At 43.9% G+C, this 27966-nt stretch overlaps 3 protein-coding genes across 6 annotated transcripts; 2 read left to right on the top strand and 1 right to left on the bottom strand.

The window, feature by feature from the left end:
• Positions 1-104: 104 nt before the first annotated feature.
• Positions 105-4909, top strand: LOC125009478 (complement C1q tumor necrosis factor-related protein 7). The gene is made up of 3 exons (XM_047587483.1): positions 105-323; positions 2531-2767; positions 4035-4909. Exons 1-3 carry the CDS (start codon positions 302-304, stop codon positions 4661-4663), a joined length of 888 nt encoding a protein of 295 aa, XP_047443439.1. The 5' UTR covers positions 105-301; the 3' UTR covers positions 4664-4909.
• A 449-nt stretch (positions 4910-5358) lies between these two features.
• cc2d2a (coiled-coil and C2 domain containing 2A) lies at positions 5359-20663 on the top strand. Of its 3 annotated transcripts, XM_047587139.1 has the most exons (40): positions 5359-5536; positions 5654-5735; positions 6380-6433; positions 6612-6689; positions 6787-6934; positions 7294-7385; positions 7517-7618; positions 7701-7781; positions 7866-8078; positions 8170-8329; positions 8422-8558; positions 8644-8775; positions 9976-10185; positions 10288-10394; positions 10508-10648; positions 10786-10942; positions 11067-11335; positions 11837-12014; positions 12129-12282; positions 12759-12906; positions 13233-13371; positions 13459-13662; positions 13770-13862; positions 13961-14052; positions 14260-14388; positions 15461-15628; positions 15726-15783; positions 16875-16984; positions 17167-17263; positions 17342-17440; positions 17519-17695; positions 17984-17998; positions 18123-18326; positions 18437-18526; positions 18621-18734; positions 19301-19435; positions 19515-19637; positions 19711-19769; positions 19865-20042; positions 20168-20663. In XM_047587139.1, the coding sequence occupies exons 3-40, from the start codon at positions 6428-6430 to the stop codon at positions 20351-20353; spliced, it is 4983 nt and encodes a 1660-aa protein (XP_047443095.1). In that variant the 5' UTR covers positions 5359-5536; positions 5654-5735; positions 6380-6427; the 3' UTR covers positions 20354-20663. The 3 variants fall into 3 exon arrangements, with proteins under 3 accessions (XP_047443095.1, XP_047443096.1, XP_047443097.1); XM_047587140.1 differs by lacking the exon at positions 14260-14388; XM_047587141.1 differs by lacking the exon at positions 17984-17998.
• Positions 20652-27866, bottom strand: fbxl5 (F-box and leucine-rich repeat protein 5). Of its 2 annotated transcripts, XM_047587143.1 has the most exons (11): positions 27716-27866; positions 26838-27053; positions 25780-25875; positions 25381-25576; positions 24674-24859; positions 24438-24563; positions 23844-23998; positions 23667-23749; positions 22777-23511; positions 22076-22224; positions 20652-21721 (listed from the first exon to the last, which is right to left on the bottom strand). In XM_047587143.1, the coding sequence occupies exons 1-11, from the start codon at positions 27797-27799 to the stop codon at positions 21645-21647; spliced, it is 2103 nt and encodes a 700-aa protein (XP_047443099.1). In that variant the 5' UTR covers positions 27800-27866; the 3' UTR covers positions 20652-21644. The 2 variants fall into 2 exon arrangements, with proteins under 2 accessions (XP_047443099.1, XP_047443098.1); XM_047587142.1 differs by having other exon boundaries at positions 20652-22224.
• Between the last annotated feature and the right edge of the window lie 100 nt (positions 27867-27966).

The following is a 27966-nucleotide window of genomic DNA, read 5'->3' as shown; positions in this document are numbered from 1 at the left end:
CTGTGACTGCCTGGGTGATAGCTGTTAGCCTTGGGAAGTTTATGGGACAGAGAGAAAAGGGAGTGGATAAAGGGAGGAGCGGGAGGGAAAGAGGCAAAGTTGGATGGAGTGAGTCCAGGCTGCTGCTGCTGCTGCCGCCGCTGCTGCTGCTCCACATGACGCTGCCAGCGACCGAGCAGCTGAGCTCCGTGCGCAGATGACTGAGGGTAACATGTTCAGCGAGGACTCGGCTTGTGAACAGGACTGGACTCAGAGCAGATAGGGAGGACGGGCACAGCGAGGATTGCAATCAGCTTTGCAGATGAACAGCTGCCAAGTGTTGGGTAAGAAGACTAGTTAAATGTGTTTGTCTGGGTCATGGGGTGACTGTCACAGAACATCTTTCAGGCAGAATGTTAACAAAAAGGATGGACAACACCGAAAGCTGCTGTACAAGTGTGTATTATTATTATTAATATTATTATTGCAAGCATTTTAGGCATGTGTAGGTGCATGGCATGTCGTCTAGTATGCGGTAAACATTCCCTTTAAAGACAAATGTTTAAAAGTGTGTTACCTGTTCTGTCTTTCTTTATTTATTTATTCACATGAGAACAAGAAATCAGAATTGAATCTGACATTAGTTAGAAACGCCTCGGGGACTATTACTCAAAGTGGACACAGACAATTTACAGCCAATAATAATAGAAACTGATACAATGAAAATCAACAGCCTTTTCAGTTGAGATCTGAATGACATGCATGTTATAAATAAACAGAACTGCACTCAGAGGAAACATTTCTTGCAACATTTAAAAAAAAAAAAAAAGTGTAGCTCGTATTGTAAGGACCTGAATGTGTCTGCACAAGCGCTTGTGTGTGCATGAGCCCCCCCCCCCCCCCCCCCCCTTAAAGATAGCTGTTTCACTAATGCTGACATCATTGCTGCAGAGTGGAGCGGGCGAGGTTCCTCTCTCACAGGACCTCTCACTGGCTCTGTGACCACTTCATTACACCCTAAATCAAAAACATGCAACACTGAAGACACGGAGGGAGATGTGCCGAGCAGCCTCGGCCTGTTCCCGCCGTGTGTGTGCGTGCAGAAAACTGCTTTGTGTGTCCTTCCTGTTTATCTCATCGTTTTTTTTATTGCCGAGCAGCGTGCGCGCATCGCTGAAGCCTGATGTGGCGGCGGCGGTGCGCTGACACACAAAACAAGTGTTTAATGGCAGAGGAAAACGTGTCGCAAGAGGAGCACACAGTTCTTTTTTTTAAAGACAGGCAAGGGGCGAACCTTCTCTGTAGACCTGACTCGTATGTTCCAACGCCCCCACCGACCAGAGGCAGATGTTGAACGTGCATTCTCACACCCACATTGGCTTATCCGCGAAGGCCGAGCAGTTGCATTAATCAAACCAACAACTCTGCAGCTAACCTTTGTGAACACTGAACATTTTTCACCCCAGAAGAACGCGTTCTGTCAGCGTACATGTGATTTCATGATTATGGAATGCTACGTATCCATGTGTGAACAGTTGCCAGAAAGGAAAGAAAGGGTGTCACTCATTTGCCCGCGGCCGGTTCATCACCAGCGTTTAGATTACATGGTTATCTGCTGCCAGTCAAGCGGAGGCGAAACCGTGTCTCTGCGCGACACCAGTGTGTAAATGCCTGCTCGGGTGCAAGTGCTTCTTGGTTGGGTTCCCCTGACAGAAGTTGTTCTGGATGTTGTGTCATAGCTTGGGAATGTTTTAGAGAGAGGGGGAAAAAAAAAAAAAAAAGGAGGACGCTTGGAAGCGGGACAAAGGTTTCTCATTTGACGTCCCTCACAGGCAATTCTGTGGCAGGATGAGAACATCGGCGTGTGAGAAAATGTCAAACGGCCCGCTCGCTCCTCGTTACGAGGATCACATCTGGCCTCGCGCTGTATTCGATCACACATGGCTGTGAATTCACTGATGTGCTTCATTTGCAGGCACGACAGCAGGACTGTGAAAACCGATGAGGACCGGCTCAATAACCTGGTAACACAACTTGCTGATTCTGTCTCACTGCTCAAGTTGTCTGCAAAGGTCATCCAGGTTATGGTAAAAAAAAAAAGCTGGAACAAAGGCAACTGGACTTTTTTTTTTTTTTTTTTTTTTTTTTGCCGTCATTAGGTGGCTTCTTAGGTTCTAAATAACAGACGGGAAGTTTGGGTTTTTATTGGGAACACCAGTTAAGCTGACATGACTACGCTCTGTAACCGGTTTGTTCCCGACTCGTGATAGAATCAGTAAGTTGTTCTATCTGGTTCTTGAGCCGGTCCCTTTATCAGTTTCCACAATGCTGTTGTCATGGCTGCAGACAGCGAATCTAATTTGTGATCAAACAGAGCATAAGGCCAGATGGGATTCTTGTAACAAGAAGCAACGGCCACCCACAGATGTTTACGACCGAAGGAGCTACTTGGATGAAATGCTTCCACTTTTGGATATCTACTATCAGGAGAAGCACAGATCCTTTCTAAAGCGAATAAAATGTTCTCTCTAAACCTTGTTTGCATCTGCAGATTTGAAGATGTGGGCACTGATGGGAGTAGTCTGCCTGTGCCACTGTGTCTTTGGACAGCTGTTTGAGGCCAAGCACAAAGGAGCACCGCGACTGATCTGCAGTGTCCCCGGGTCGCCGGGGCCGCCCGGCAAGCCTGGTCCCAGCGGGCCCCCGGGAGCAGATGGGAATGTGGGTATTCCAGGAAGAGATGGCAGAGATGGCAGGAAGGGTGAAAAGGGAGAAAAGGGAGACGCAGGTATAATATGAAGTATGAACAGATGCAGAATGTGTGTTGATAAGGAAACACTGGCGGTCTATGGGAGAAGAGAAAAAGCTGGCGCACGGGAAGGCTTTCTTATCTGACAGCCAGCATGAGAGGGAAGAGGAATTCACTGCTGCGAAAACAAAGCGTCAGACAAACTAACACTTGTTTAAAATAGCAAACAGATCAGTGACACTTGGTTGCAGACAAGCCGCGGGCCTCCAAAAACAAAAAGAACCTCAACGTTTGCTTCTTTCCAGAGCTTCTTAGGGATTTATAACGTGAGCAGCCTTCACGTTATAAAGAGGCACCTTTGATTGTAGCCTTCAGGAAGCAGTGAAGTGACGCCACAGTTCCACTGTTTGACCATTTTAAAACAGCGAAATCAATAATGGCTCTCCGTGCTCTTAAATGTAAAAGCAGCTCAAGCGTGCTTTCAAATGCGCAATATTTATGTCGCACACAAACGCAAGCTGCATTTGCCAGCTCTGACTGATGTTTGATCAGGGCGAAAATTATTTGCTTTGAGTAAAGGACAAAAAACACACGTCTCAATTACGAGTTCCCGTGTTTGATTTTGACATTTTACCTCAGTTTTTACCTCAGATAATTCCATCCGGCAGCTGGTCCAGTATATTTCAAACTGCGCACCCATTATCAGTTTTAGGAGAGGCTGAGCTGGCTCAGTCTACATTTCTATAAGAGCTGGGATTGGCTTCATCTAAACACCCGGTTAATGTTTCCCTAATGTGCTTTATATCAGTTACATTATATCTGTAAGATGTTGAACTCTGACATTGACAGACTAATATCTGATAAGGTTTACCTTGTCCAGCTGAAATGCAGTGCAATAAATCTGTCGGGGGTAAATAAATGTCATTCACCTGTGTTTTCCATTATGTGTGGGCGGAAGAATTCAGACAAACACCTGCAGCAGGACGTGAAACTACTAATTTAGAAAAGCCCACTGTGCTTGCACAAACAAACACTGCGTGTTTCCTAGCTCCGGGATATTAACGGTGTTGATGGAGCTGACGGAGTTGATGGAGCATACAGCGTAAGATAGCTGCGATGAACTGAGCCTGTTCAAATGTGAAGGTGGCTGCGTTCCAAGGGTGACTTAATACGTGACACCGAGTTTCCATTAGTTTATTAGTCCTTCAATAATCTGGTTCCACGAGGGCGGAATTGATTCATACATCAGACTGTACAGGAAAAGGCAATAATTCGAGGACTGATAAACGTGATGCTTCTGTTTCAGGGCTGAAGGGAAGGGTAGGCCCGGCAGGTAAGATCGGAGAACGAGGCGACCGGGGTCCTCCGGGGAAGCGGGGCCCCACAGGAGAGAACGGAGGCGTGGGCCCGCCTGGTCTTCCAGGTCGCGACGGAGAGCAAGGGGAAAAGGGCAAACGAGGGCCGCAGGGGACAGCAGGAATTTGCAAATGCGGCAGCCTGCTGCCCAAATCTGCCTTCTCTGTGGGAATCACCAGCAGCTACCCCACAGAGAAAATACCCATCAAGTTCAACAAGGTCCTCTTTAACGAAGGCGGGCACTACAACACGCAGACTGGCAAGTTCATCTGCGCGTACCCAGGCATTTATTACTTCTCCTACGATATCACACTGGCTAACAAACACCTGGCCATTGGTCTGGTGCAGAACGGTCAGTATCGCATCAAAACCTTTGACGCCAACACAGGAAACCATGACGTGGCATCTGGCTCCACGGTCATGTACCTGAACCCAGAGGATGAGGTGTGGATGGAAATCTTCTATCAAGATCAAAACGGTTTATTTTCAGACCCTGCCTGGGCTGACAGCTTGTTCTCTGGCTTCCTCCTCTATGCAGATACAAACTACTTCGACGCACTTGCAGAGGACTATGCATAGAACACAGACAACACAAATCTAAAACTGCTAGTCACTGTGATTATAATGCAGTATGAGCTAATATAGCCAAACTATATTTTTATACAAATGTTGGTACTGCTAGTTATAGTAATGGCATAGAGACTTATCTAAGGATATAGAATAATGTTATTATACATATCTTGAACAAGTGTTTGGATAATTTGTTTTTTAGTGGGATATAAAAGAGATATAAAGTAACTTAAATAAACATGAGTGGCAGGTACAGCTATGTCTGAGTGTTTTTTTTTTCTTTTTGCAAAAGGGGAAAACTGTTGCAACATTTAAATATGAAGGTTAATAATATTATAATAGTATTTGTAATAACACATTCCTGGAACAAATTACCACTACACATCAGAAACTGTGACTACCTAAAAAAAAATAAAAAATAAAAAATCTCAAACATTGGTTAGAAATAAATCCGATATATCCTCATATAGCCTAAATACCGTTCAGAAGTCAATTCAGTAAATAAATAAATAATTAAATAATGAAATGGGGAAAATATCGCATATGCGCATTTGTGGCTTCTCGGATTCCGTAGTGGGCGAACTCAAGCATCAACGAGCTGTTTGATTGACAGTCTAATAAACGAATGGGAAATGGGAACCTTACAACAGCTAAAAGGGTTGGTTGCATCGGCGCTTGTTTTCAAGGTAGGTGGACTGGAAGTAGTTTATGTCGTTACTAGGCAGCGATAACGGAGTTCGTTTGCTAAGAAATACAAGAGAAGATATTTCTCTGCTAAGGTTGTGCACTGAAGTAAACACCGCAGCAAAGTCCAAGTTTTATTCCAAACTAATAGTTATAGTTAAGGGAAGGAACTATTATCGCCACCCTGGCTACCTCGAGGTAGTTATTGTGCTTTTTGTATACTCCATAAATCGCAGTCATATACTGTACGTTGTAGTGGGATGCTAAGCTAACGTTAGCCCCGTTTTGAGATAAGCGCCTCTGTTTATGTTCCAGCGACATCCGAGGGAAAATACGACAGACACGCCGTGCTTTTCAAGAAACTCTTGGAAAAAGCAGAGATGACGACGACGTTCAGGTAACGCTATAAAAGTTTTAAGGCGAGGCAGCTTTATTTATGTAGCACATTTCATACAGACGGCAATTCATTGTGTTTTACATTAAAAAGGGTGAAGACATACAATTTAAAAGTGTTATAATCAATAAGTTATGGTAGGAGAAATAAAGACATAGAGAGGGAACTAAAGTATAGCATACAGTAAGTGCAGAATTTCTTCAAAATTATTACAAATCAAAATGCTAAAGTGCATTAAAAGAGCTTACTCATATGCACACAGTTTGTTCCATCTGTGTGCAGCATAAGAGCTAAATGCTGCTTCACAGTGTTTGGTCTGAACTCTGGGCTCGACTATCTGACCTGAGTCCATGAATCTCAGATCTCTGCTGGGCATATTTTCACTCATCATGTCAGTGATGTATTCTGGACTTAAACCATTCAATAATTTGCTTTAACCCCATTAAATCATCTGAAACTCAGTTTACCACGGTTTGTTATTGTGGACTGATAGTAGCCTCGTTGGACTTACCGGAGTGAATAAGCACCATTCTTGACAAGACTCAACATGACACGAGGAGTCGTTATATAAACACTCATCATCACAAACACACAACACAGGCAGAAGCTGCTCACACCGTAGTAGTAAATGTAAGTATGCTCGATAGGCTCTGGTTCCGTCTACCAAGTTGAGTGAGGAGAAGCACCATGCTGCCATGAAGGTCGGTGTGTGTTTTGTAAGCTGTAGTGGCTGCCCTGCGTGTGCTTCTAGCTGTTCAACACCCATCACCTATTCTCTTAACCCTCTTCCTGCTTTAGAGCGCTAACTAGCCGTGCTGTGCTGTGCTGTGCAGCTTTACTGTTGATGTCAACCTAATCCGTGTCCCTGTGTTACACCAGGAACCCAGTGGCAGTGAAGACCCAGCAGAGACTCTGAAGCGCACATTCAGGGCCGAGAGACAGCGGCGGAAGAAAAGGGTACATCTTCCTTTTGGCCTCCTCGGTTTGTTGTTCTGTGATTCCATTCATACCTCTTTCCACGCGTTCATGCTGTTTTTGTTGGTCTTTTCATTAGCTACTGGGGCATACTTCAGACCAGGAATCCCAGGATGACGGTGTGGAGGAGATCTCCACCGTTCAGCCCCACACTGCCGACGGGGGATTTGCTGGAAAGTCGGAGGATTCAGTGGTTTTGCCAAGAACTCCGGCTCGTTCTGACAGAGGTGTGTTTCTGCATGTATTTGTTTATTCTTTAAGAAGATTTCAGGTAGTAGTAGCAAAACTGTATTTAATGGTCCTTTATTTTGCAGCACATAAAGACATACAATACATTTGTTTGTTTGATAGCATGCCTTAGATTTCTAAATGGTTTTGCCTGATAATTCACTACATCATCTTAAACCAGTGACCTTATGGTCCCAGATGTGCTTCTCTAACCACTAGCTACACACATTTGTGGTGTAGTTTGTGTCTGACATTTCACGACCCTATTGCCAGCATGGTGGAAGTAATCGTAGCTGTCGGTAACAAAACTGGGCACATTTGTTGTTGTGATTGTTCCATGATGTGATTTGTATTCTAGGTGTCTCCTCAAGGACTCATAGCAGTGCCAGCTCTCAGCAGTTGGATGACTTTTTGACGCAACGCTTACAGGAGAAGCTGAAAGCAACCAGGGTGAACCTACTTTCTTGTTTCACACCACCAAATTTATGCGTTTCAGTGAGAATTTGAAAGACACGTGTAAAAAAATGTGTAACTGTCAGTCGTTCAGGAAAAGCGTTGACGCCTGATGTCTTGTGTTCCAGCCTAAAGGTGTGAGCCGTGAGCAGCAGGAAGCGTCGCCTGAGCCAGTCAGTCGCCTCCAGAGCCTCAGAGACAGAGACACTGTTACAAGGTTTGACAGAGAGGTGAGCAACTAATTTCATCCAACTGTGATTGGAGTCATGTAATCCCATCCAGCAGTGGAGGTCAACTTCCGGCGTTTCGCAGGTTGATCCAGACAGAGCAGGAAGACACGATGCCCCCTCTGCACTCAGCGCCAGGGTCAAGTTCCGAGAAGCTGCTAGACGAGTGAGACTTAACTTTGAATCCAAATCCCTTATACACAAATAATTTATGTCACTGTATTGATTAATTGATTCCTTGCGAATACAGGCAGGGAAAGGTTTACCGACTACGGAGGAGGCATACAATTTCTTCACATTCAGCTTTGAGCCGGATCCCGTAGATGAGCCTGAGAGGATTCGCAGGAAAAAACAAAAGCAGAGCAAAAAAGCTGAGGAGGACGGAGATGAAGATGGAGGAGGAGAAGCTGAAGAGCACGAAGGTGATGAAGTGGATGAAGAGATTCAGGAGGAAAGAAGCCAGGTAACACACCAACGACAATGCTGTAGGTCGTGTTTTGTAGCTTCGGTTGTCTAAAACTAAGTAAATGTGACGTATTCTTCATCCCTTTTAGAGTGAAGAAGCTCCTCTTGTACAAAACGAAGAAGAGGATTTATTCATCATTCACCAAACTCCCCAGGATTTCTTAGAAGTGAGGAAAGCAGAATATATTGGCTACAGAAAACTTGTCCAAAGGGAAAGTGAGCTCCTGTTTACGCCAAGCTTTCGAACAGGTATAATACGACATATTAAATTACTTCATTCACATTCAGACTCACACATGCTAAAATTTGTCATTAACTGGAACTGCGTGTCATTTTCATAGTTCCCACCTCTGTTAAACTGCCTGAAAACATGAAGCCTCGTTATCTGGAGGATGAGGGTCTCTATGTAGGGGAGAGGCCCCCTGTATCACTGACCAATGAGAACATTCTGGAGAATCGCATTCTGAAAATGGAGGAGGTAACATTAGCTGACATGCCAAAAAACTCAAAAAGACGCTGTCCTTAATGTTAGTTTTACACATCTTGTTTTTGTGTTTGACCAGGGGAAGAAGTGGTTTGGAGATGATGGCAGGATCATGGCTCTGCCTGACCCCATAAAGGAATCATCCACCAGGCCCCCTCTCTTCCACATGGAGGAAGACCTGGACCCTGCACTCCAATCTGTGTACAGGAAGGTCAGACACACACCCACTGTGACTCTCACCTCAACCACCTCATTTGCCTCATTCTATTCAGTTTTGTTTTTATAGCGCAGATAAAAATCAAAACTGTTGAAGAAGCTTTACAGAACTCAAAGCCTGAAATCCAGAGAACTAGCAAGAACTGAGGAAGCTCTGAAAAGGTTGTTTCTCCCACAGATTTAACTACTTTCTTAAGCCCTTTATCTTGAAAAAAAGCAAAAGGGCAGTTTGGCATTTGGTTCAAAGCAGCAGGGAGGAGGGGGCGTCTGTTATCAGAGAATAGGGCAAAGGTGGAGGCCAACACATCTGTGCTATATCTCTTCCCACAATATACAGCTACATGACATCCATACTCCAAGTGGACATGGGCATGCAAAGTAGTGCAAGCTGGGAAGTTACCTTTGAAGAAGAACTGGCTTTTAAATACTTTACTTTATGTTTATGTATATGATCTTGTAGAATCAAGAGAGAGGATGTGTTTGCAACTATGGATTATTTTCATTATTGATCAACTTGACTAATAAAATGACAGAAACTGATGAGATGATCTCCATCAATTGTAAACAACAGTTTTGTTTGACCGACACTCAAAAGTCAGTGATAATAACAGAGTAGATCAGGGTTTTCTACTTCTTGTAAAGAACAATGAAATATTTTTTTAGCTTGAAATTGGCGAAGTTGATTGATAATGGGTTAATTTGTGTTTTCTATTTCTTTTTGTGAGTAAGCTCTTCTGCCTACTTATTAGAAGCTGCTGACCTCAGACATTATTCACACTTGTGCATGATAGAAAGATACTTTATTTATCCCTTAGGGGAAACATACATAATGTGACACACGTAAGCCTTGAAAATATGACAATATAGGATGCAGAGTAAAAACAGTGTTCAGGGTCACTGGAGTTTGTCCAGTGTTTTGTTGTTGCAATCTGTATTTTTAATTCTTACGACAGGCACAGCCACATAACAGAGCGTTCATTGTGCTTCATGTTCATGGTACATTCTTGTCATACATGCGTTTTCATTACAGCGCTCCCTTTTGGTGCCATAAATCTCACTAACAATTTCATGCTGCCTTTAAGCCTACTCACATACTTCGATACACGCAGGCACGGCGCACCCACAAAGTGTATTTCAATCTGATTGTCATTTTTCCAGGACAGCGCTTGATGGATGATGTTGTTCTGTTCTCCAGGCCGTGAAGTCCAAGTATGCGAATCTGTACATTTCTGGAGCAGCAGACCCTGAGGGCGACTACCAGCTCGACGTCGATGTCTCTGGGCTGATCTTCTCTCATCACCCCCTCTTCAGCCGCGAACACGTCCTCGCGTCCCGTCTGGCCCAGCTGTACGATCAGTACCTCACCAGGCAACACAATAACCTCACAGGACACCTCACCGACAAGGTGAACTCCTCCACACTGTGTATAGTAAAGCCAGCATCCCGCTGACCCCAACTCCTGAACACATTTAGAATTTTTGGAGATTATTTTTCTTTTCTGCATTAGTTAAATGGGTTGAGGAGTGCGTTGCGGAACATGCTGGAGATCCACGGTGGGCAGAGCCTCAGTCAGGCCATGCAGCAGAGGATTTCTGAGTACAGCCTGGAGGTTAGGTGAGTTCGTCAGATGGTTTTCCTTTCAAGCTTGGCTCAGCTCGGAGACGTTTACAGCACGGGCACCTTGACAAGCGGTATGGCTGCTTTATGTTTTCCTTGCCTGACTGCAGGAACACTCGACAGCTGCGAGACAACGAGCAAGAAAAAGACAGGACTCTGCTGAAGAACATAGTTAAAGTGTGGAAGGATATGAAGGCCCTCCGAGAGTTTCAGAAGTTTACCAACACACCCTACAAGCTGTTCCTCAGGAGGTACGTGCCAGATACACTGACAGCTCACGAACCTTTAAATAAAGCACTTTGCATTCACCACTGACAACCTCCAATATGAGATATTTTTAGTATATCAGACAACTATATGTATATTTCATTAATGTATTGCGTTCCAGAGAGAACGTGGATCGGGCGTCTGATGAGCGGGAGTATGAAGCTGAAATCTTGGCAGAGGTTGTGGAATTAGAGGTAGAGAATGATGAGGACTACCAGAAGAAGTTAACGGAGTACCAGAAACAGCTGGAGGAATGGAAGCTCTGGAGAAGGAAACAGGTGCCGACCTATTTACCAGTCGTAGCTTGGCTTCATCAGTTTCTCACTTTAACTGACAAAGATTCAGTGTCTGGTTTGAAACAAGGACAGCTTTCAGTTTGTACCGCTTACTGCCTGTTTTCAGAAAGCCAAAAAGAAGAAGAAAAAAAAGAAGAAAAGCCTGGCGCAGGACGACACGGAGGAAGACGATGAAGATCAGGAAGCAAGTGAATCGGAGGCGGCGGCCGAAGAAGGCCCCTCGAAGCCGGAGCCTCCTGAGAGGCCGGACTTTGACTCCATAGAGCAGTGGGTCAGGGAGAAAGCCTTCAGGATACGCAGGAAACCTGGCGAGGCCATTCTCATCCCCGAGCTGTCAGCGTCTGGAAACATCACCGCCACCGAACTCTGCCCCAGGTATGAGCAGGAACACGGTGGAGGGCACGTTGGGGTTGTTGAACAAGAACTAGGTGTGAGGATTTTATTTTTACTGTTATGTTGAAGAAAAGAGCAAATAGATCCGAGTGAAATTATCCCACACACTGTCAGGTTGCTAGCTTGTTTTGAGAAAAGTAAGATGAATAAATAAAACAAAATGACACGAAGCTGGACTAGATTTTAAGTGCCAGCAAACAAACTGATCGGTTGGGAGTTGGAGACGTTCATCCCATCCACTGCACCAAACTTTAGAGAGGCAGAGGAGCTCGTTCTCCGGCAGACTGATTCAGCTCTGCTCCCACTGTGAACACTACAGAACTTATTTTATTCCTTACTCTTTCCAGCTGTACAACAGCTCATCTTTTTGTAACAACTAAGCTACTATGACCAAGCAACTTTCCCATATGAATCGTTAAAGTCTGTCTAAGTGCAGTGCTGTGTATGTTTTTTTCATCATGTTTGTTTTCCCCCATATTTTAGGGCTGAAGTAGCTCGAAGAGAAGATGTTGCGAGGCGCTCTCTTTTCGTCAAGATCCTATACAACGACAAAGAAGTTTCCAGAACCGACAGCCGTTCCCTCAACAGTGACTTCAGGGCGCACTTTGGTCAGATTTTCAATCTTAAGATAGTCAATTGCCCCCAAAGCATTAATTTACAGGTACAGTAACCAAATGCTGAGCCACTTTGTTTAATCCACATATTTTGTCAAACATATTTTATTTGACTGCTGTAGCGTGTTCTCACCATTTCTGTGTTTTGTGTGTATGTGTAGGTGTTTGAGGAGATTGGATTGTCGTGCTCAGTTTTGGCTCAAGTGTTTGTCCCAGTGCCCGAGCCCTCAGTCTTGACAGGAAACGTCCCCGTCGAAGAATTTGAGTTCAGCAGCAACCAGAGAGTGATGTTTGACCACGAGGGAGTTGGAAGTGGTCAGTATCTTAATTTGAAACTATTTCATACCACAAATGTCACACCACAAATGCAGTTGTGGACTAGTGACAAGAAAAGCTCATCTTTTTGTAACAATTAAGCTACTATGACTAAGCAATTTCCCTCATGGATCATTAAAGCGTGTCTAAGTCTAAGTCTATTATAATGTCACTGGTTTGATTCCCTCCTACGTCCAAGTCTCTTAAGATGAGATAAGATAGAACTTCATTAATCCCAAAAGAAACTCCTGTGTCAGCAAACAAAAAATGTCCGTACACATCTGTAGTATGATTGTATGATGTGCTCCCTACTCTTCATACATGTATGAATGGATGAGTTAAAATCAAATAACTAAATAAGTTTACAGCTTAGAGCTTACAGCTTTTCCAGCCGTACCTTTTAGTCCTCAACGCATCTACTTGTCAGCCTCCGTCTCTGCCTTCCACCCTCTCACTTGCTCTGTACACGTCCTCAGATGTCCCGCTCTCCTTTGAGGCTGATGGCAGTAACAAACAGATCCTGCTGACCTCTGGGAAGCTGTCGTGTTGTGTTTCCTGGGGAATCGGAGAGGATGACGTACCGCTCGCACCTCCTGTTACTCAACAGCCAGGTGGCATACACGGGTAAGTCTCGCTAAAAGGACCGATCTATGACGTACACCACTGCTGACTGTTTCCTAAAGAATCCCAGAGGTTTTCCTTACAGCAGCAGAAGTATCTGAAACACTTCTGCTTCTCTGTGTCGGGGCTATTCAAGTACTGGGCGAATAATCTTTTCTTAGTGTTTTTATATTTTTATTGAGCATCATTTCTTAATAATAATAATAATAATAATATCAGCCAATGGCTGGAATAAGTTTAAAACATGTTAAGTGTTTCCCTATTATGCTTGTCCTTCCCTACCCTTTGTAGCATGTTCTCCTTTATGTCAATCATTGTCTGTCTCTTAGTGGTTTGGGTCGTCTTGATGCTGTCACATTCATCGGAGCCTCTGGACTGTATGACATGAAAAAAATTGGCGAGTGGGCCACACAGTCACGGCTGGACCCTAATGATCCTAAGAATGCCTCCATCATGCAGCTGCTGAAGGTGTGTACAAGAATACTGCAAGAATACTCTCGTTTACAAAATGAGTTAATCAAATGATTAACCTTTCTCTGCGCCTGACTTTCTCAGGTAGCCAGCAGCGGAGAGGTGACGGCTCCAGATTACTTCCGCCTAGAACATCTGCAGGAGGAGTTTAACTTCGTGACCGACGAAGAGTTGGAGCAGTCAAAAAGGTTTCGCCTGCTCAGGCTCAGGAACCAGGAAGTTGCAGAGTTTCGCAACTATAAATTTGTTCCTGCTCTAGAGAGGGAGGTCACCGATAAAGTCTTCCAGGTCAGCCTCCTAAAAAAATATACCATGTGGCAAAATATTATGGATGTGTTGGAATGAGGATGCGCTTGCTTCATTTGAGACTAATTTCTTATTGTGTTTGGATTCAGGAATATGAAAAAAGGTTGAAGGAGGGAGAGATAATTGACACCAGAGAACATTTGGATTCACACAGAGCTTTAGTTGCCAAATACCTACAGAAGGTGAGCAGACACATCGAATATGAACACATTTCTTTCTCCGACATTAAACACACGATAGCCGTGAGTGCGAGTGTGATAACGTTTCCATTCTCCCACAGATCAGAGAATCAGTCATCAACAGATTCCTTCTTGCAAAACATCACTACCTCCTGTCTGACTTGGTGGTAGAGGAGGAGATACCAAGCATTGGGTAAATATTCTCCCCGGCATTATTTATCACGTGTCCCATCTGTAAGAGCTGATCTTTCTGTGTGCCGTGCGTGCCATGTGTCAGACTGAGAGTGTTTTATTGTTTTGCACTTACCAAATACTAATCCAAACGCTGCTGCTTTCTGTGTTGTAATTCACAATTTTCTGCATATCCCATGCCTCTTCCTCTCGTTGAAAAAAATGATAGATTACCTGAACTCCCAGCTCCAGTTGTTAAGGGAAGGTTAGATAACTCGGATTACCTTGAATTGTGGGCTCAGCAGCCAAAGCGACTCATCACAAACAGTGACAGGGTCCGCATTATTCACACGGCGATGTAAGTATGCTCCTTGACCTGGTGCTGCTTCAGTCTGTTTGATGTTGAGCTCAACACAGCGTTCACCCTGGACGACAGTGATCCTCTCCTCTGGAACCAGTCAAGGTGGCGTTTTAGAGCAGGTTCCAAAACATGTGGTAACGATAAGAGAGAGATGATGACGTTTATTTCAGCGATGACATTTGAGCAGATTCATAGATAATGATATAATGATGTATATCAGGGCCAGTCCAGGTTTTGCTCTACACATATTTTTTTTGTTATTGAATTATTTAAGCTGTCATTTTTTCTGTTCCATTTTCCTGCTGTACTTCTGCTATGCATTTTAACAGTGGTGCAGGTCCTGGGTATGTTGGTAGAGTTTTTTATTTCTTTTCCTCCCGCCCTCTGTGTCTCCGTTTATCCGTTTAGTTTGTACCTTCAGTACCAGTGCAGTAGTGATAACACACCAGTATTCAGTCCTCTCAGAATTTTCTTGCACAATTTGTTGCACAAAATGGTTGCACAATATTATTTTTTCAAAAATGAATATTGTTCTAGTAGGTTAACACCACTAAAATGGTACAACAATATATGTACTATATAAAACTAGGAGATTTAAGAATTTTCTTAGTGCTATTGTGTTAACTGTGCACTTTACTATTTGTCCTATACATAGATGTACAGAACTAGCAAATGTGAACTGTATTTCATTTTGTCTTTGTTGTGATTTTACCAACTGTAACAGTGTGCATGTATCATTTGTAATATTTGTGAATTACATGCTTTGAGATACCAGAAAATTACCCTGCACTTCACACAGTAAATTTCCATATATGATATGTATCTTTCCAACTGCTCATATAGCCATCAAACGTCATGAGAGTGACATGTTGAGGTGACTGCAAAGCTGCAAATTCCTGGAAGACTGAGTACTATCTCTAGTAATAACCCGAGCCCAGTATTTTAGTTAGAAATATTTGCCCTTGGAATTAAGGCTTATTTATTCACTACAATGTATTTTAAATTAACACTTTGCATGACATTGTCTTTTGTTGAATGATTTGTTGAGTGCGTTGTTTGTGACACTCAGGATTCTGGGGATAAACCTCTTTAAACTGGCTGAGCCCAAGCGGCCGCTGAAGCCTCGGAGGAAAGAAAGGAAGAAGGTGACAGCTCAGAATCTGTCCGATGGAGACATCAAACTGCTCATCAACATCCTCCGGGCCTATGACATCCCCATCCGCAGGCCGCAGACCAAGTGGGTGCAACGGTTTTGAATAGTGTCTGTGAGTTCATAATGCGGTTATTCGTTTCAGAGAACTGACAAGACACTTTCTATTGCTTTCTCATATCAGTAAACCAGGACAGACTTCTCAGACTGCCATCCAGGGCAACGATTGGTTCCTGAGTCAGGTACGGTACATCTAACTTTACAACTGACAGCAACGTGACATGGAGTGACTATAAAACGTATTACCCCCTTTGATGTTTCTCAGTTTTCTCCTAATGGGTTCATGGTCAATATCATTTGGCAACAAAGATAGACAGATTTAAAAAAAAAATGTTTAATGTAAAGTGGCTGTTTTCATAAGTATTCACCTCCTTCACATCAGGTTGCTTGGAGATTGGGCTTGAAGGACATGTTTCAAGTCCAGCCACAAATTCTATATTGGACTGACATCTGGGCCACTCAATTCACCTTGTTGCTTTTAAACCTTATTTGTGTGGATGTCACAGTATGGTTTGGGTCATTGTCTTGTTAGAAAATAAATCTTTTTCTAAGTTGTACATGTCTTACAGGCTGAGCCAGACCGTCCTCCATGATTTCCCTGTATTTTACTGCATTCATTTTTCCCTCTATCTTTAAAAGTAATTGCCACAGCATGATGCTGCCACCACCATGCTTAGACTGATTTAGTCTGTTGGCCTGATCAGCTCCATTGTAGCCTTGTCCGACCAAAGATCCTTCTTCCATTTGACCTCTGCTGTATGCAGAGTCTCTCCTTTATTTCTCATTCTAGCCTCCTCTTTTCATTGACGCTCAGCTTGTAAAAACAATAGGTTACTTTGTGCCATGTTCCTTCCTTTTCTTTGTGAAGGATTTAACTGAACTCCAGGGTATCATCAGTGACTTGAAAGTTTTTATCCATGGCATAATTGTAGCCAGGATCACTCATTAATATGTGGCTGAACCTTCCAAACACGGGTGACTTAATACTTAAATAATTGTGAGGCTACTAGTGCTAACTGACTGGATCTCTGTTAGGTCAGTCACTTTAAAGCTAGTGAAGAGTCAATCACTAATCACTAATTTTACATTAATTATCGTTAATTAATGTAATCAACTGACATTACTTTGTAGACAATTGTTTTCACTTTGGGTTTTTCGTCAAAAAAACAAACTATATTGACTGTGATTCCATTTATTAAAGCAATAAATAAGTAAATATTACATATTTAGTAGCCACCGTATGTGATTGTACGTGTTTTTATGTCTGATGTAGATACAAGTGAGGCCATTTGTGGAGGTTTCCTTCCAGCGCACAGTCCTTCAAACAACCACAGCTGATGGACCAAACCCATGTTGGAACGAGGAGCTGCAGCTGCCATTTAGGTGAACCGCAGTGTAGCTTGTCTTTTATTTTTAAATAAATAGTTGCTTTGCTTATAAGTGCAGGGTACATATATACCTACCGGAGTTGCCTGCACTACAAAGCAAAAACAACTGTAGCGGTTCTGGTGAAAAGTGTGTGTAAACTCTGACCCAACAAACTGACTTAAACTTCCTTGTGACAGTGCCCCAAACGGAGACTACAGCACCGCCAGCTTGCAGTCAGTTAAAGATGAAGTCTTCATAAACATATTTGATGAAGTGGTGTATGAAACTGGAGTGGTGAGTTATCCTCCTTTCACCGTCCTTACAGCGTTCGCGTCAAAACTGGTGAGTTGCATCGTTTGTGTTGTGTTTCAGAATGATAAAGACCGGGGGAAGTTCACACAGACCTGGGTGGAGAAGCACTGGCTGGGCTCAGTCAAGATTCCTTTCAGTACAATTTATTCTCAGTCCAGGGTGAGCCATTTATTAAGAGTCACGCTGAACGGTTCCTTCCTGAACTTGCGGACGACTATTTTTAATTTCCTCCGGCAGATTGATGGGACGTTCAAAGTGAACACGCCGGCCGTGCTGCTGGGGTACAGCAGGGAGCGGAGCCACGGCGCTAATGGTGGTTATGATGTTTTGCGGAGCCTGAGCGAGGGAACATTTATCACACTGTTCATCACTATGGAACCGCAGCTGGTGCCTGGAGAGTCTATTAGGGAGAAGGTAAGTGCTGCCCTCAAGGATGGATCGTCTGCTCTTTATTTCTCATTCTGCTTCACTGTGCCGCCCGCTCTCGTTCCATTTATTTCTTCAGATAAGCTTCTCTCCATATTTAACAAGACGTACAAGAGATGATCATACATTATTATTATTTCTTATAAATGGCTCTTGTTTTATGTTTGGCTTATGTTATGTTACGTTTTATGTATCTTACAAGCTTCCCATTAATTTGTTTTCATGTTTGTCATCCCTTCGTGTCACTGATTTGCTCTGCTCTGCTGCATGTACTAGTTAAAGGAAATTAAGGTAACACTTCCATTAGAACACTCATCCACTCATCTGTTTTTTTTAATTTTTATTTTTTTTTATATATATACTACCTAGCCTTTAGCTGGTTTCATCTGCAGTAACATTAGATTTTCCCGTGCAGTTTGACAGCCAAGAAGATGAGCGTTTGCTGCAGGCTTCATCCAGATTTGAGAGGGAGGCAGCACTGGGCCACCCGGACCGACCCTGCCTCACCACAGTCATAGACCTCAGCGGGAAGACGGTCTTCATCACGCGTTATATTCGACCGCTCAAGCCCCCGAAGGAGCTCCTGGAGGCGTTTCCCAATTCCCCCCAGGAAACTGCGGTCAGTGTGAATGTATTGACGGTAGAAAAATGCAGCTCTTTCACTGTGTTTCTAGACTTGCATCTCCTGAGGCGAAAAAACTCAAGTCTACTCAATCTATCCCCGCACAGACCCTGGTTGCCAGGTTTGTCTCGCTCATCCCTTCTCTGCCAGACAGAGTTTCGTTTTCTGGCGCCTGTGACCTGTGGAGCACCTGCGACGTGAGTCAACCCTTTTTTGAGATGCTTTGATGGTACAAAGAGGAGAAATGCCCATTTTTACCTTATGATTTCTATTTTTTGTTTGTTTTTACAGCAATTCCTCACCCTCCTAGCGGGAGATGAAGAAGAACATGCTGTATTGTTGTGCAACTACTTCCTGTCTATGGAGAAGAAAGCCTGGCTTATACTTGGCACAGCCATACCAGAGGTTATATATGATGAATGTAACACTGCTTTGAAAATACACTGTGGCCACTTCATTAGGTACAACTGTTTGGCTGCTTGATAATGCAAATATCTAATCAGCCAATCACATGGCAGCACCTCTGTACATTTAGACCTGTAGACAAGATGATCAAGAAGTTCAAACTGAGCTCCAGAGTAGAGACGAAAGGTGATTTATGTGACCTTGAATGTGGCAGTAGTGTTAGTGCGAGGTGTGCTGGTCTGGGTATTTTTAGAAACTGCTGATCTACTGGGATTTTTTCCCCACACACAAACCTATTATCACCTCAGACTAGTTTCTTGAACAAGACATTGAGTTCACTGTATTCAGATATAGTGACTGTATCTCAAAGGGATGTGGAGGAATGGGAGATTCACATGGTGTGAGGCTTTAATGTTAATACGGACCCAACTCTAAGAATTGTTTCTAGCTCTTTGTTGAATTTATGCCATGAAGAAGTAAGGACGTTCTGTACCCAATAAGGTGGCCTGGTAGCTTTACACTTAACTTTCAGGGACGCTTAACTTTCTCACGTGTTGATGTGTCAGGGATCCACAGCGTACGTCCTAACCTACGAGCAGAGCCGCTACCTCATCTGGAACCCCAGCAGCGGTCAGTACTACGGCCAGTACGACACCTTCTGCCCGCTGCAGACGGTTGGCTGCTTGGTCAACGCTGACAACGTGAGTGAACAAAGAGCAGAATGAATAGTTACGTAGGGTTTTTTAGAAGATGGTTGGATGTTTTTTCTGTCTTGTCCAGGTTTGGTTCAACATTCAGGAATATACTTCACCGATGAGAATAAGCTTTGACATCTCAAACGCCAGCTTGTGGAAACCGTTCTTCTCCCGATCCTTCTCCCACCCTGGGCTGTCCAGTGTGCAGGCGAGTGTTGAACATGTCTGTATAAGTTTTACTTTCTGTGCCGTCTATTGATTTGTGAACTGTCTGTCTGTAGCCAGAGGAGCTGGTGTACCGGCGCACGGACAAAGCATCTGCAGCCGAGCTTCAGCACAGGCAAGTTTAAAACAGCTGGTGTCACTTCTCCCGCCGAGTCGCGTCGACTGCAACTACGAGCTGAACGCGCTCATGCACCGTCTCTCTCTCCTTAGAATCGAGAAGATTCTGAAGGAGAAGATTATGGAATGGCGCCCACGGCAACCGACCCGCTGGAACCGCTACTGCACCAGCACCCTGAAACAGTTCCTGCCCAAACTGGAGCTGAGCAGAGGACAGGACGTGACTGAGGGACACCGACATGAGTTGCAGAGCCTGCTGGGAGACAACAAGGTAGATCTGCTACAATGAGCCACTGTATTATATCAGTAGTGTTCAACCCGTTGTCTCATCTGCTGACTGTTCTCTAGAGAGTTGACATCATCAGTCTCCACTTACTGGCATCTGTTTGTGCTCAGATTTCAGGATTCCCCCTGCATATGCCGTTCTCTGAGATCCGGCCCATCATAGAGGCTGTGTACAGCACTGGAGTTCACAGCGTTCAGGCGTCAAATGTGGAGTTTGCTCTGGCCGTGTATGTGCACCCGTACCCCAACAACGTCCTGTCTGTGTGGGTGTACCTCGCCTCACTGATGCGCACGTGATGCAAGAAACGCTCACCTCATAGTATTAATGTGTACATAAGAGCTTTAGTTTTATCACTACTTTGTGTAATTAATGTACATAACACTTTTTGGAAAACATGTTGTGTGCACAGAAACCACCTGTATCACAACCTGTATCAGAGCAATAGCAATTAAGTTTTTTCTTTTTTTTAAATCTACATTTACATACATGGGCACAATAGAAATTGATTGGAACATTGTACAGCAGCCTGATAAAGCCATACACCATGAAACAAATAACCTTAAAATCACATTTTTAAATAAAAAAGTCTGAGAGTCTCAACAAAAAGAGGATTTATTGCAGTTTGTTGGATATGTATAATACATGTAATTAACTCTTAAATGTGTTTAAGACACTACTCTGGCTTGTTTGTAAGTATTAATATGACCAGCTGCAGTTTCTAACTCCAACATACTTTTGTTATGAACTGAACATTTCCAATGAACCTCATGCAAGACTTTAAACCAGAAAACAAATCCTGCTGCAGCCATGAATGATTATTTTTACTCCCCCCAGCAGGTTCTCTAAAAGCTCCTCAGCATTGGCTGTGTCCAAATCAGTGAGCGTTGGTCCATGTGGAGTGCATAACAGAAAAGAGAAGCCAAAAAAAAAAAAAAAAAAGTTTTGGTGAAAAACTCGGGACAAAATGTTTGAGACTATACCGCGACATCATGGACCGAGTCCTACGCCTCAGAAACTCAGACGGTTTCCTTGCCAATGTCGGGGTATTGTAGCAGGGCAGTCACAAAATTCCTATGTACAGACCCTAACCGTCAACAATATGACCGACACTGAGATCAGTCAGCTTCAAAGTAAAGAGAGAATCTCTCCTCCTCAGTTTAATTTTTCTTATCCCCATCTTCAGTACAAAACCCGATCTCTCAGTCAGTCACTGTGCTGATTATAAATGAGTGAACAGCGCGGGGAGAAGCAGACTCAAGTAAATCTGTTTAGTCTGTGACAAAACAAATGTGTTTAACTACAGGAAACACTACCTACTTGGTGCTGAACTTGTTTTTTTTGTTTTTTTTTAACATTTCCAAACCCAAAAAAAGGAACCCGAATGTACATTTGCAGACACTTCACCCCTTTTGTTTTCCTTATCTAAAGGATTATTTCCATTAATAATATAGGCGGAAATAACAGGAGCAGAATTACAGTTTCGTCAAGAAACATTTTTACGTGACACAAATACAGCAAACGGTATTCCCGGGATAAAGTGCAATGAAAAGGAGAAGTGACATTGTAGGAGAGCGTTGCTTGCAGGGATCACTCTCCAGAGCGACAGCACGCTCTGAAACCACACTGCAGGTTCTGGCAGCCGCTGGCTGTGTCTGCATGAGGACCTGGAGACAAACACCACGCTGGGGTTATACACTGACCTGCATCCAGGAGGACAGGTGAAACGATGATATTTGAATGATTTAATAAACTGCCTGGCATCATTGAAGGCATCACTGAAGGCATCATTCATGCTGGCTACTGTAACGCCCACTTACCTCCCATCTCAGCAGCACCGATTACTTACACTCGGACGCGCTATGTGAGTGGGGTTAGTGGTGTTTGTTATAGTTGACACACACTGTAATGGGTTTACTCACAAATAATGCACAGTCACCATTACATCTTAAAACAAGGACACGACCTCTTCAGCGCTAAATAATGTGCATGCACGCTATTTTGCGTTTGGCTTGCGTTACCGTTGATGTTGTCGCAGTAATAGAAGTGTTCGTCGTTGAGGGAAGGACAGGCCGACACGAGCTCCTGCAGCCCGACCTCGGTGATGAACAGGCAGCCAGACAGGTTGAGGTGCTCCAGGACGGGAAGCCCTCCGCGCTGAGACAGAGCCCTAAAACACACACACAGCGCCATGCGGCCTCATTACACCCACAGCAACATGCAGCAGTGTGAACATCTAGATGAACACTGATAAACCAGTGTTAAAGGGTTGTACGGTTGACTACAACAGCAGCAACGTGTAAAGCATTTTACTGATGATCTGAATTAAGTTAATGACTGACAGAAATATGCCTCGATGCGCACGTATGCGCTTGTACTTTTCCATTCTATACCACGGGTGAATACACACTCGGTAATGGATCTTGTCCAAACTGCGTACGTGAGAAAGGTTGCAGGGAGGAGGAGTTTACCACGACGGGTGACTCACATGTTTTATTACATCATCCTCTCTTCAGCTAGCACCGAAAATAACACTTCTCACTTATTAAATGTTGTTTTGAAGCTGCATCGAATGTGGAACTTTACATAGCGACTCATTTATCTCACTGCATCTCATTAGTTTCTGATGAAATAAGCTCCAAATAAAACCCATGTAGAAAACAAGTGAGAGTGGAAAACATGCTATTTGTTACATGTTAAGGGAATGTGAAAACATCATTACCTTAAGCCCAAATCAGTGATCTGATAACATCCAGAGAGACTGAGAAATCTCAGCGAGCGTTTTGCTTCCGATCGGTCAGTCCTGTTTTCAGACTCCGCGCACTGCAGGCCCCCGAGCAGAGAGCATTTAGTCCAGAATTCTGCAGTGTTTTTTCTAGTGGTCCCTGACTTGTGCTGAGGCCCAGTGAAAGTCCTGAGGGCCGTGTCAGTAGTGCAGCAGGTGGAGTGGCCGCAGAACACTTCCCCAGACATAGCGTACTGCTGATGCAAATAGGAGGCTTCCGAGCCAGTCCTGTGCCCGCGCCTCATCCTCCTCCTGCAGCAGCACGAGCCTCCCACCAGCTGTGTCTCGACAAAGCTTTCCGTGCCCGGGAGAGACATCCCGCCGCGGCGGCTCCACTCCGCGGCGTCTTCAATGTCGGCGAGGTTCGAAGTGTCCAGGACCCACACTTGTGTGGGCGTGCAGGCGGCCCCCCAGCGGGCAGTCCCCTGCTTGAAGATGATGGCCTGCCGCTTGCGCCCCACCGGATGCAGGTTTCTCTCATCCATGAGCGTGATGGGAACAGTGGGGCTTTTGAGAAGCTTGGCTCGCCGGTCTGAGTGTTTGTCGACACCGACGGGAGACGTGACGTCGCCCAGCCCGACGGATAACTTCTTCAGGGTGTGATCGGAGATCTTCTCGCAGCCCGACAAATCCAGGTGCTCCAGAGAGCGACAGGCCCCGAGGGACGACCAGCTGGAACAGGGAGGATAGGAGAAACGTAGCTTTGAGTTTTCTGCATACACGGAAAAAAATGACCTAGGATTTTAACCACCTCACTTAATCATAATCCACATGGGACACATGGTGCAACTGTGAATAAATTAAAAACCCTTTTTATTAACATTTACCTGTCAAAGGCCAAATCTGTAACATCAGTCTGGGTCAGGTCCAGATGAGTAATGTTGGGGCAGAGACTGAGGATTTGACGGACCTGGACAGGACAAAGATAAAATTATGAATATTCACAGTTCACTTACGACATACGTCATTTGCAGTGTCAAAATAAAGCATTTTGCACAGCGCACCATTTTACTGGAGACGGTAGAGCTGTATGCCAGAGTGATGGACTTGACAGATGGACCCACGGCCGGCAGAAGGTTCTGGATGATCCCGTTCAGGAGCCTCTTCTCTCTCTGAGCAGTGCTGATTGCCGAGGAGCCGCCTCTATTCCCCGACATGTCTGATGAGACAACGAACAAGATGAATTTACAGTAAAGAGCTGATGAGTTGACACCTTGACAGAATGGACTAGTAGACATTGTCACTGCTTTATTTCAGACTGAGAAGATCATCTGACATCAGTGCAAACTCTTAAGAAGGTGAATGAAGGTGAGGGTGTGAGGAATGCCTCGTTTTAAGATCTTTGATAAAACACATTTTTAATCAAGCTATGGTTTTGTTATGCTTTCAGAAACAATGCAAAGCAGAAATTGATACCACATTTAAATGACTTTTACGCTTGCTAAAGATGGTGTGAAAGAGAAGTGTCTATAGCACATAACTGATACACATGTGGTGGCATCTGTGTGAAATTCACACATACCGTGAGTGAATACTTTATCCTGTGACTATTTTAGTCTCTAACAAAGGAAAATACTTTACTGAAGACGAAACCTCACCAGACTCATCTACATCAGCGTCCTCGTCCCATTCCTGATAGGCACGGCCCTCGTTCTCCCGACTCTTCACCCACTCCTCATCAGGCTCCTGGTCCAGATCCCCGGGTGGTCCACTATAATAATCACCTGCGTTAGAAACACACATTGTTTTATTAACGGCACGCCGCAGGATATGCACCACTGGGACAAATGTGAGTGTAAAATGCAAGTCATCTCTAGCTGAAACTCGAGGCTACCTCTGGCCCAGCGCACAGGATACAGGTGCCTCCACAAAGAACCCGTCTTGGCGAGCTCTGACCAAGAGCTGCACACCTGACTGCACCGACACAGATCTTCAGGGCTCAAATAATGGAACAGCCTCAGCATAATTTCTGTGGGCAGCTTGGAGATGTGGGTTGAAGAATTTCTGTTCTTTTCCAGTTCTGAGGAAGACGACAAAAACAGGTCTGCTGGTGAGTGACTCAAATACCAAGATGATCAAACAGTTTATCCTTTTGTGAAGCAGACAAGATCACTTGTAAACACTGCCCTGATACTGTTTCCTTCAACAAATATTCTACATTTTCCTACACTCACATGCAAGTTCATTAGGAACACTAGTGAAAATAAATGCACCTTAATATAACTGTGGATTCAGAATTGATTTCAAATAACTGAAAGAGCTGTTGATTCAATTGTGGTTTCATTTTGGAGGCTGTGGTTTATAGTACTAATAAATTGTATTGTGTTGTAAACTGAAGTCATAAAGCTAAGATTTAGTGCAGGTTGGCTTCATTATATTAAAACATATTTATTTTCACTTCTTTACCAAATGTTTTGGCAAGTGAGGCCACATTATCCACCACAACACTAGAGGCCATTTAGGTTCAAGTATGTATCTTAACTGATACTGGCAGCTAATACAGTTATTAACCGTATTATTAATGTAAATATATTCACTGACCATAATCTGTCTTCTCGTGATCGGCATATTTGAAGGCTTTCTGCAGCTCCTCTGCGTGGCTCCACAAACTGAAGCCCTTCAGCACCTCGACTGCACAGCCGCCCTGCTGTTGGTTGCAGTGCTGCGCTATCACCTGTTTCTTGATGTCCTTGAGCTCCTCATAGGTGAAGTACTGCATAAGCATTGGCTGAAACACCTGCAACAATCTTCTTAGTTCACAAACGGCTTGCAACAGTCGAAATTATGTGTATTATCACCAGACACATTTCCTTCAATGTATTCTAATATTTCTATAGTGTTGTTGTTTACTAACACAATTTAGTCTTACCCATTTTTAGGAAATGAATTACTTAAAATATGTTTGTACTGAAAACAAAAAGAAATTTGAGTGACTTATACCTCCTCTTCTTCCTTCATGTGAGGCAGAAAGTCCTGTGTGAAAGCTTCCAGTCTCTCCTTCAGCTGCTGCGCATAGTTAAGCTGCTCGTATTCACTCTAAAAACACATTACAATTATTAATTCATGGTTTTTGTCCAAAATGGTCTTCACACTCACTCACACACTGCTCCCTACACAATGGACACCCAATAGTTTACTCAACAGAGAGCAGTACATTTTGATTACAAAGACGTCATCATAGTTTTGCATCCCCGCTGACACGTGCCGAGTTGTGCAAGGTCCATTTTGTAAAACGTCGTGCTGTGGGACTTTCTGAAGAAAGCAAGGTAATCATGACACCACGTTTTTAGGGTCATTCTGCAGACGCTGGACTGTCAGGCATGATGACTGTCCCTTTAACTTTCTTAATCTGAATATTTAAGCCAATCATTGTGAATTTAATATAATCCTTTGATATTATCCATTTATCTAAAACAATGTTGTGGCAGTATTATTTATTACAGGAGAAATATTTTCTGTTAGACAGGAAGCAGGATCTCTCTCCAAAGCAACAGAATGTTCCTTTCTCTTTTCCAAACTGGCAGAGGGGAAGTTCAGATTTAGACAACTGCATTATTCTGGAAAGCCCTTTTTTTTTTGGTTTTGGGAGAGAGAACAATAACGCTTGTCTCCAGTTAAGCAGATCACATAAACAACCCTGCCTCTATTGCAGAGTTCAGCTTTGTAACTTCGGCAAAGGGCATTTTTCTTGCTAAAACAAACAAAAGAAAAAGATGTCTGAGCTTGACAGACTTGCAAGACAATTTGTTTTAAACTCCATTTTGAATAGATACGTTATATTTTTCCGTGTTTAAAATTAACACGTAAACATGGACATAACAACTGACATCGCTTGTGCTCCAGTCTGTGTGTGACCACCATAATAATTATTGTAATGATGGTGTCCTCCCACCGCGGTTGTGCAAACCTCACTTAAGTATAGTATTTTTCTACTGAGTCATTTCATCGCGATGCAACAAGTGCATCTTGCAACAGTAATTTCTAAAATGTATATTCACCTTAACACTGTGCAGCCCTTTCTCAAAGAGAGACAACATCTCAGACAGTTTGTTGTCAGAGTGCACATTGTACACAGTGCAGCAGCGCTGTTGCAACAGGCCGATAATGTATTCATTCTCAATTTGTTCATGCATCTTGAACTCCTTAAAGGTGGCGCACAGAGACTGTAGAAAAGACCGGAAATCATTGTTGTTGGAGAAGTTGGTTTTTGACAGCTGTGGAAAAACAAAAACAAGAGTTATTTATTATATCTGGGGGCGTCTCTGATTCAGAGATCCATGTGACAGAAATAACTATAAACAGTGTTGCTGCACAGTAACTGGTGCTGGCCGTCAAGCTGCGATATGGTAGCCTATAAACTCAGACAGCTAACATGAAAGCAGCAGTGTACTTTGGGATAGCTTACAGTACGGTGGTACAGCCGTGGACATTAGCTCGCGTTGCATCTGTCACGTATCCTTCGCTCAGACAAGCAGAACTAAGACTTGTCCCACACGTAAAACACGTTGCATAACACAAGAGATCTTGGCAAGTTATTTAAGCTAACAATCAAGAATGCACGCGTTAGCGGAGTAGGGAGTGGGCTATAAAAACTTTAGAGGGAGCAACTTAAGACACGCTCCACGGTACAGGCCAAGTAAATACACCTATGTAATACTGGCGTTACACTCATAAGTCCATCCACTGGTATACCATAGGGTCCCAGTGGCAATGTTTAGACAATCGTTTATTTGCTTCGGCTCAACTCAGCCCTCACCGCCACAACGCACCAGCTAGCTAACCCGCTAGCTTCCGTTCACTTTCACAAGTGGCCATACGCCACCATGTATTCCTCAGCAAAACACCACACCGACGACAAACAGTCATTAGTACATACTTTTTCGCAGTACAGGCCCACCAGCTGCTTCATTCGCCAATGTGGGCCAGTAAAAACATCCACCTCGTCAGGAAAGGGAGCCATCTTCACTGGAGCTCAGCTCACTGCGTCATCTACGTACAGTCTGCGCGATCATGTGCGCGATACTATCATCAAACAGGCAGGCGTGCGCGAGCCGCTCACGTGACCACAACTTGTCAACCAGGGTTCAACCATTGCCGCTTGAATAATCTCTAATATAAAATTAACTG

Source organism: Mugil cephalus, chromosome 6 (genome assembly GCF_022458985.1).
Source record: "Mugil cephalus isolate CIBA_MC_2020 chromosome 6, CIBA_Mcephalus_1.1, whole genome shotgun sequence".
NCBI classification, from domain to species: domain Eukaryota; kingdom Metazoa; phylum Chordata; class Actinopteri; order Mugiliformes; family Mugilidae; genus Mugil; species Mugil cephalus.
Note: the sequence above shows the minus strand (reverse complement) of the source record. Positions and strands in the feature narration are given on the sequence as shown.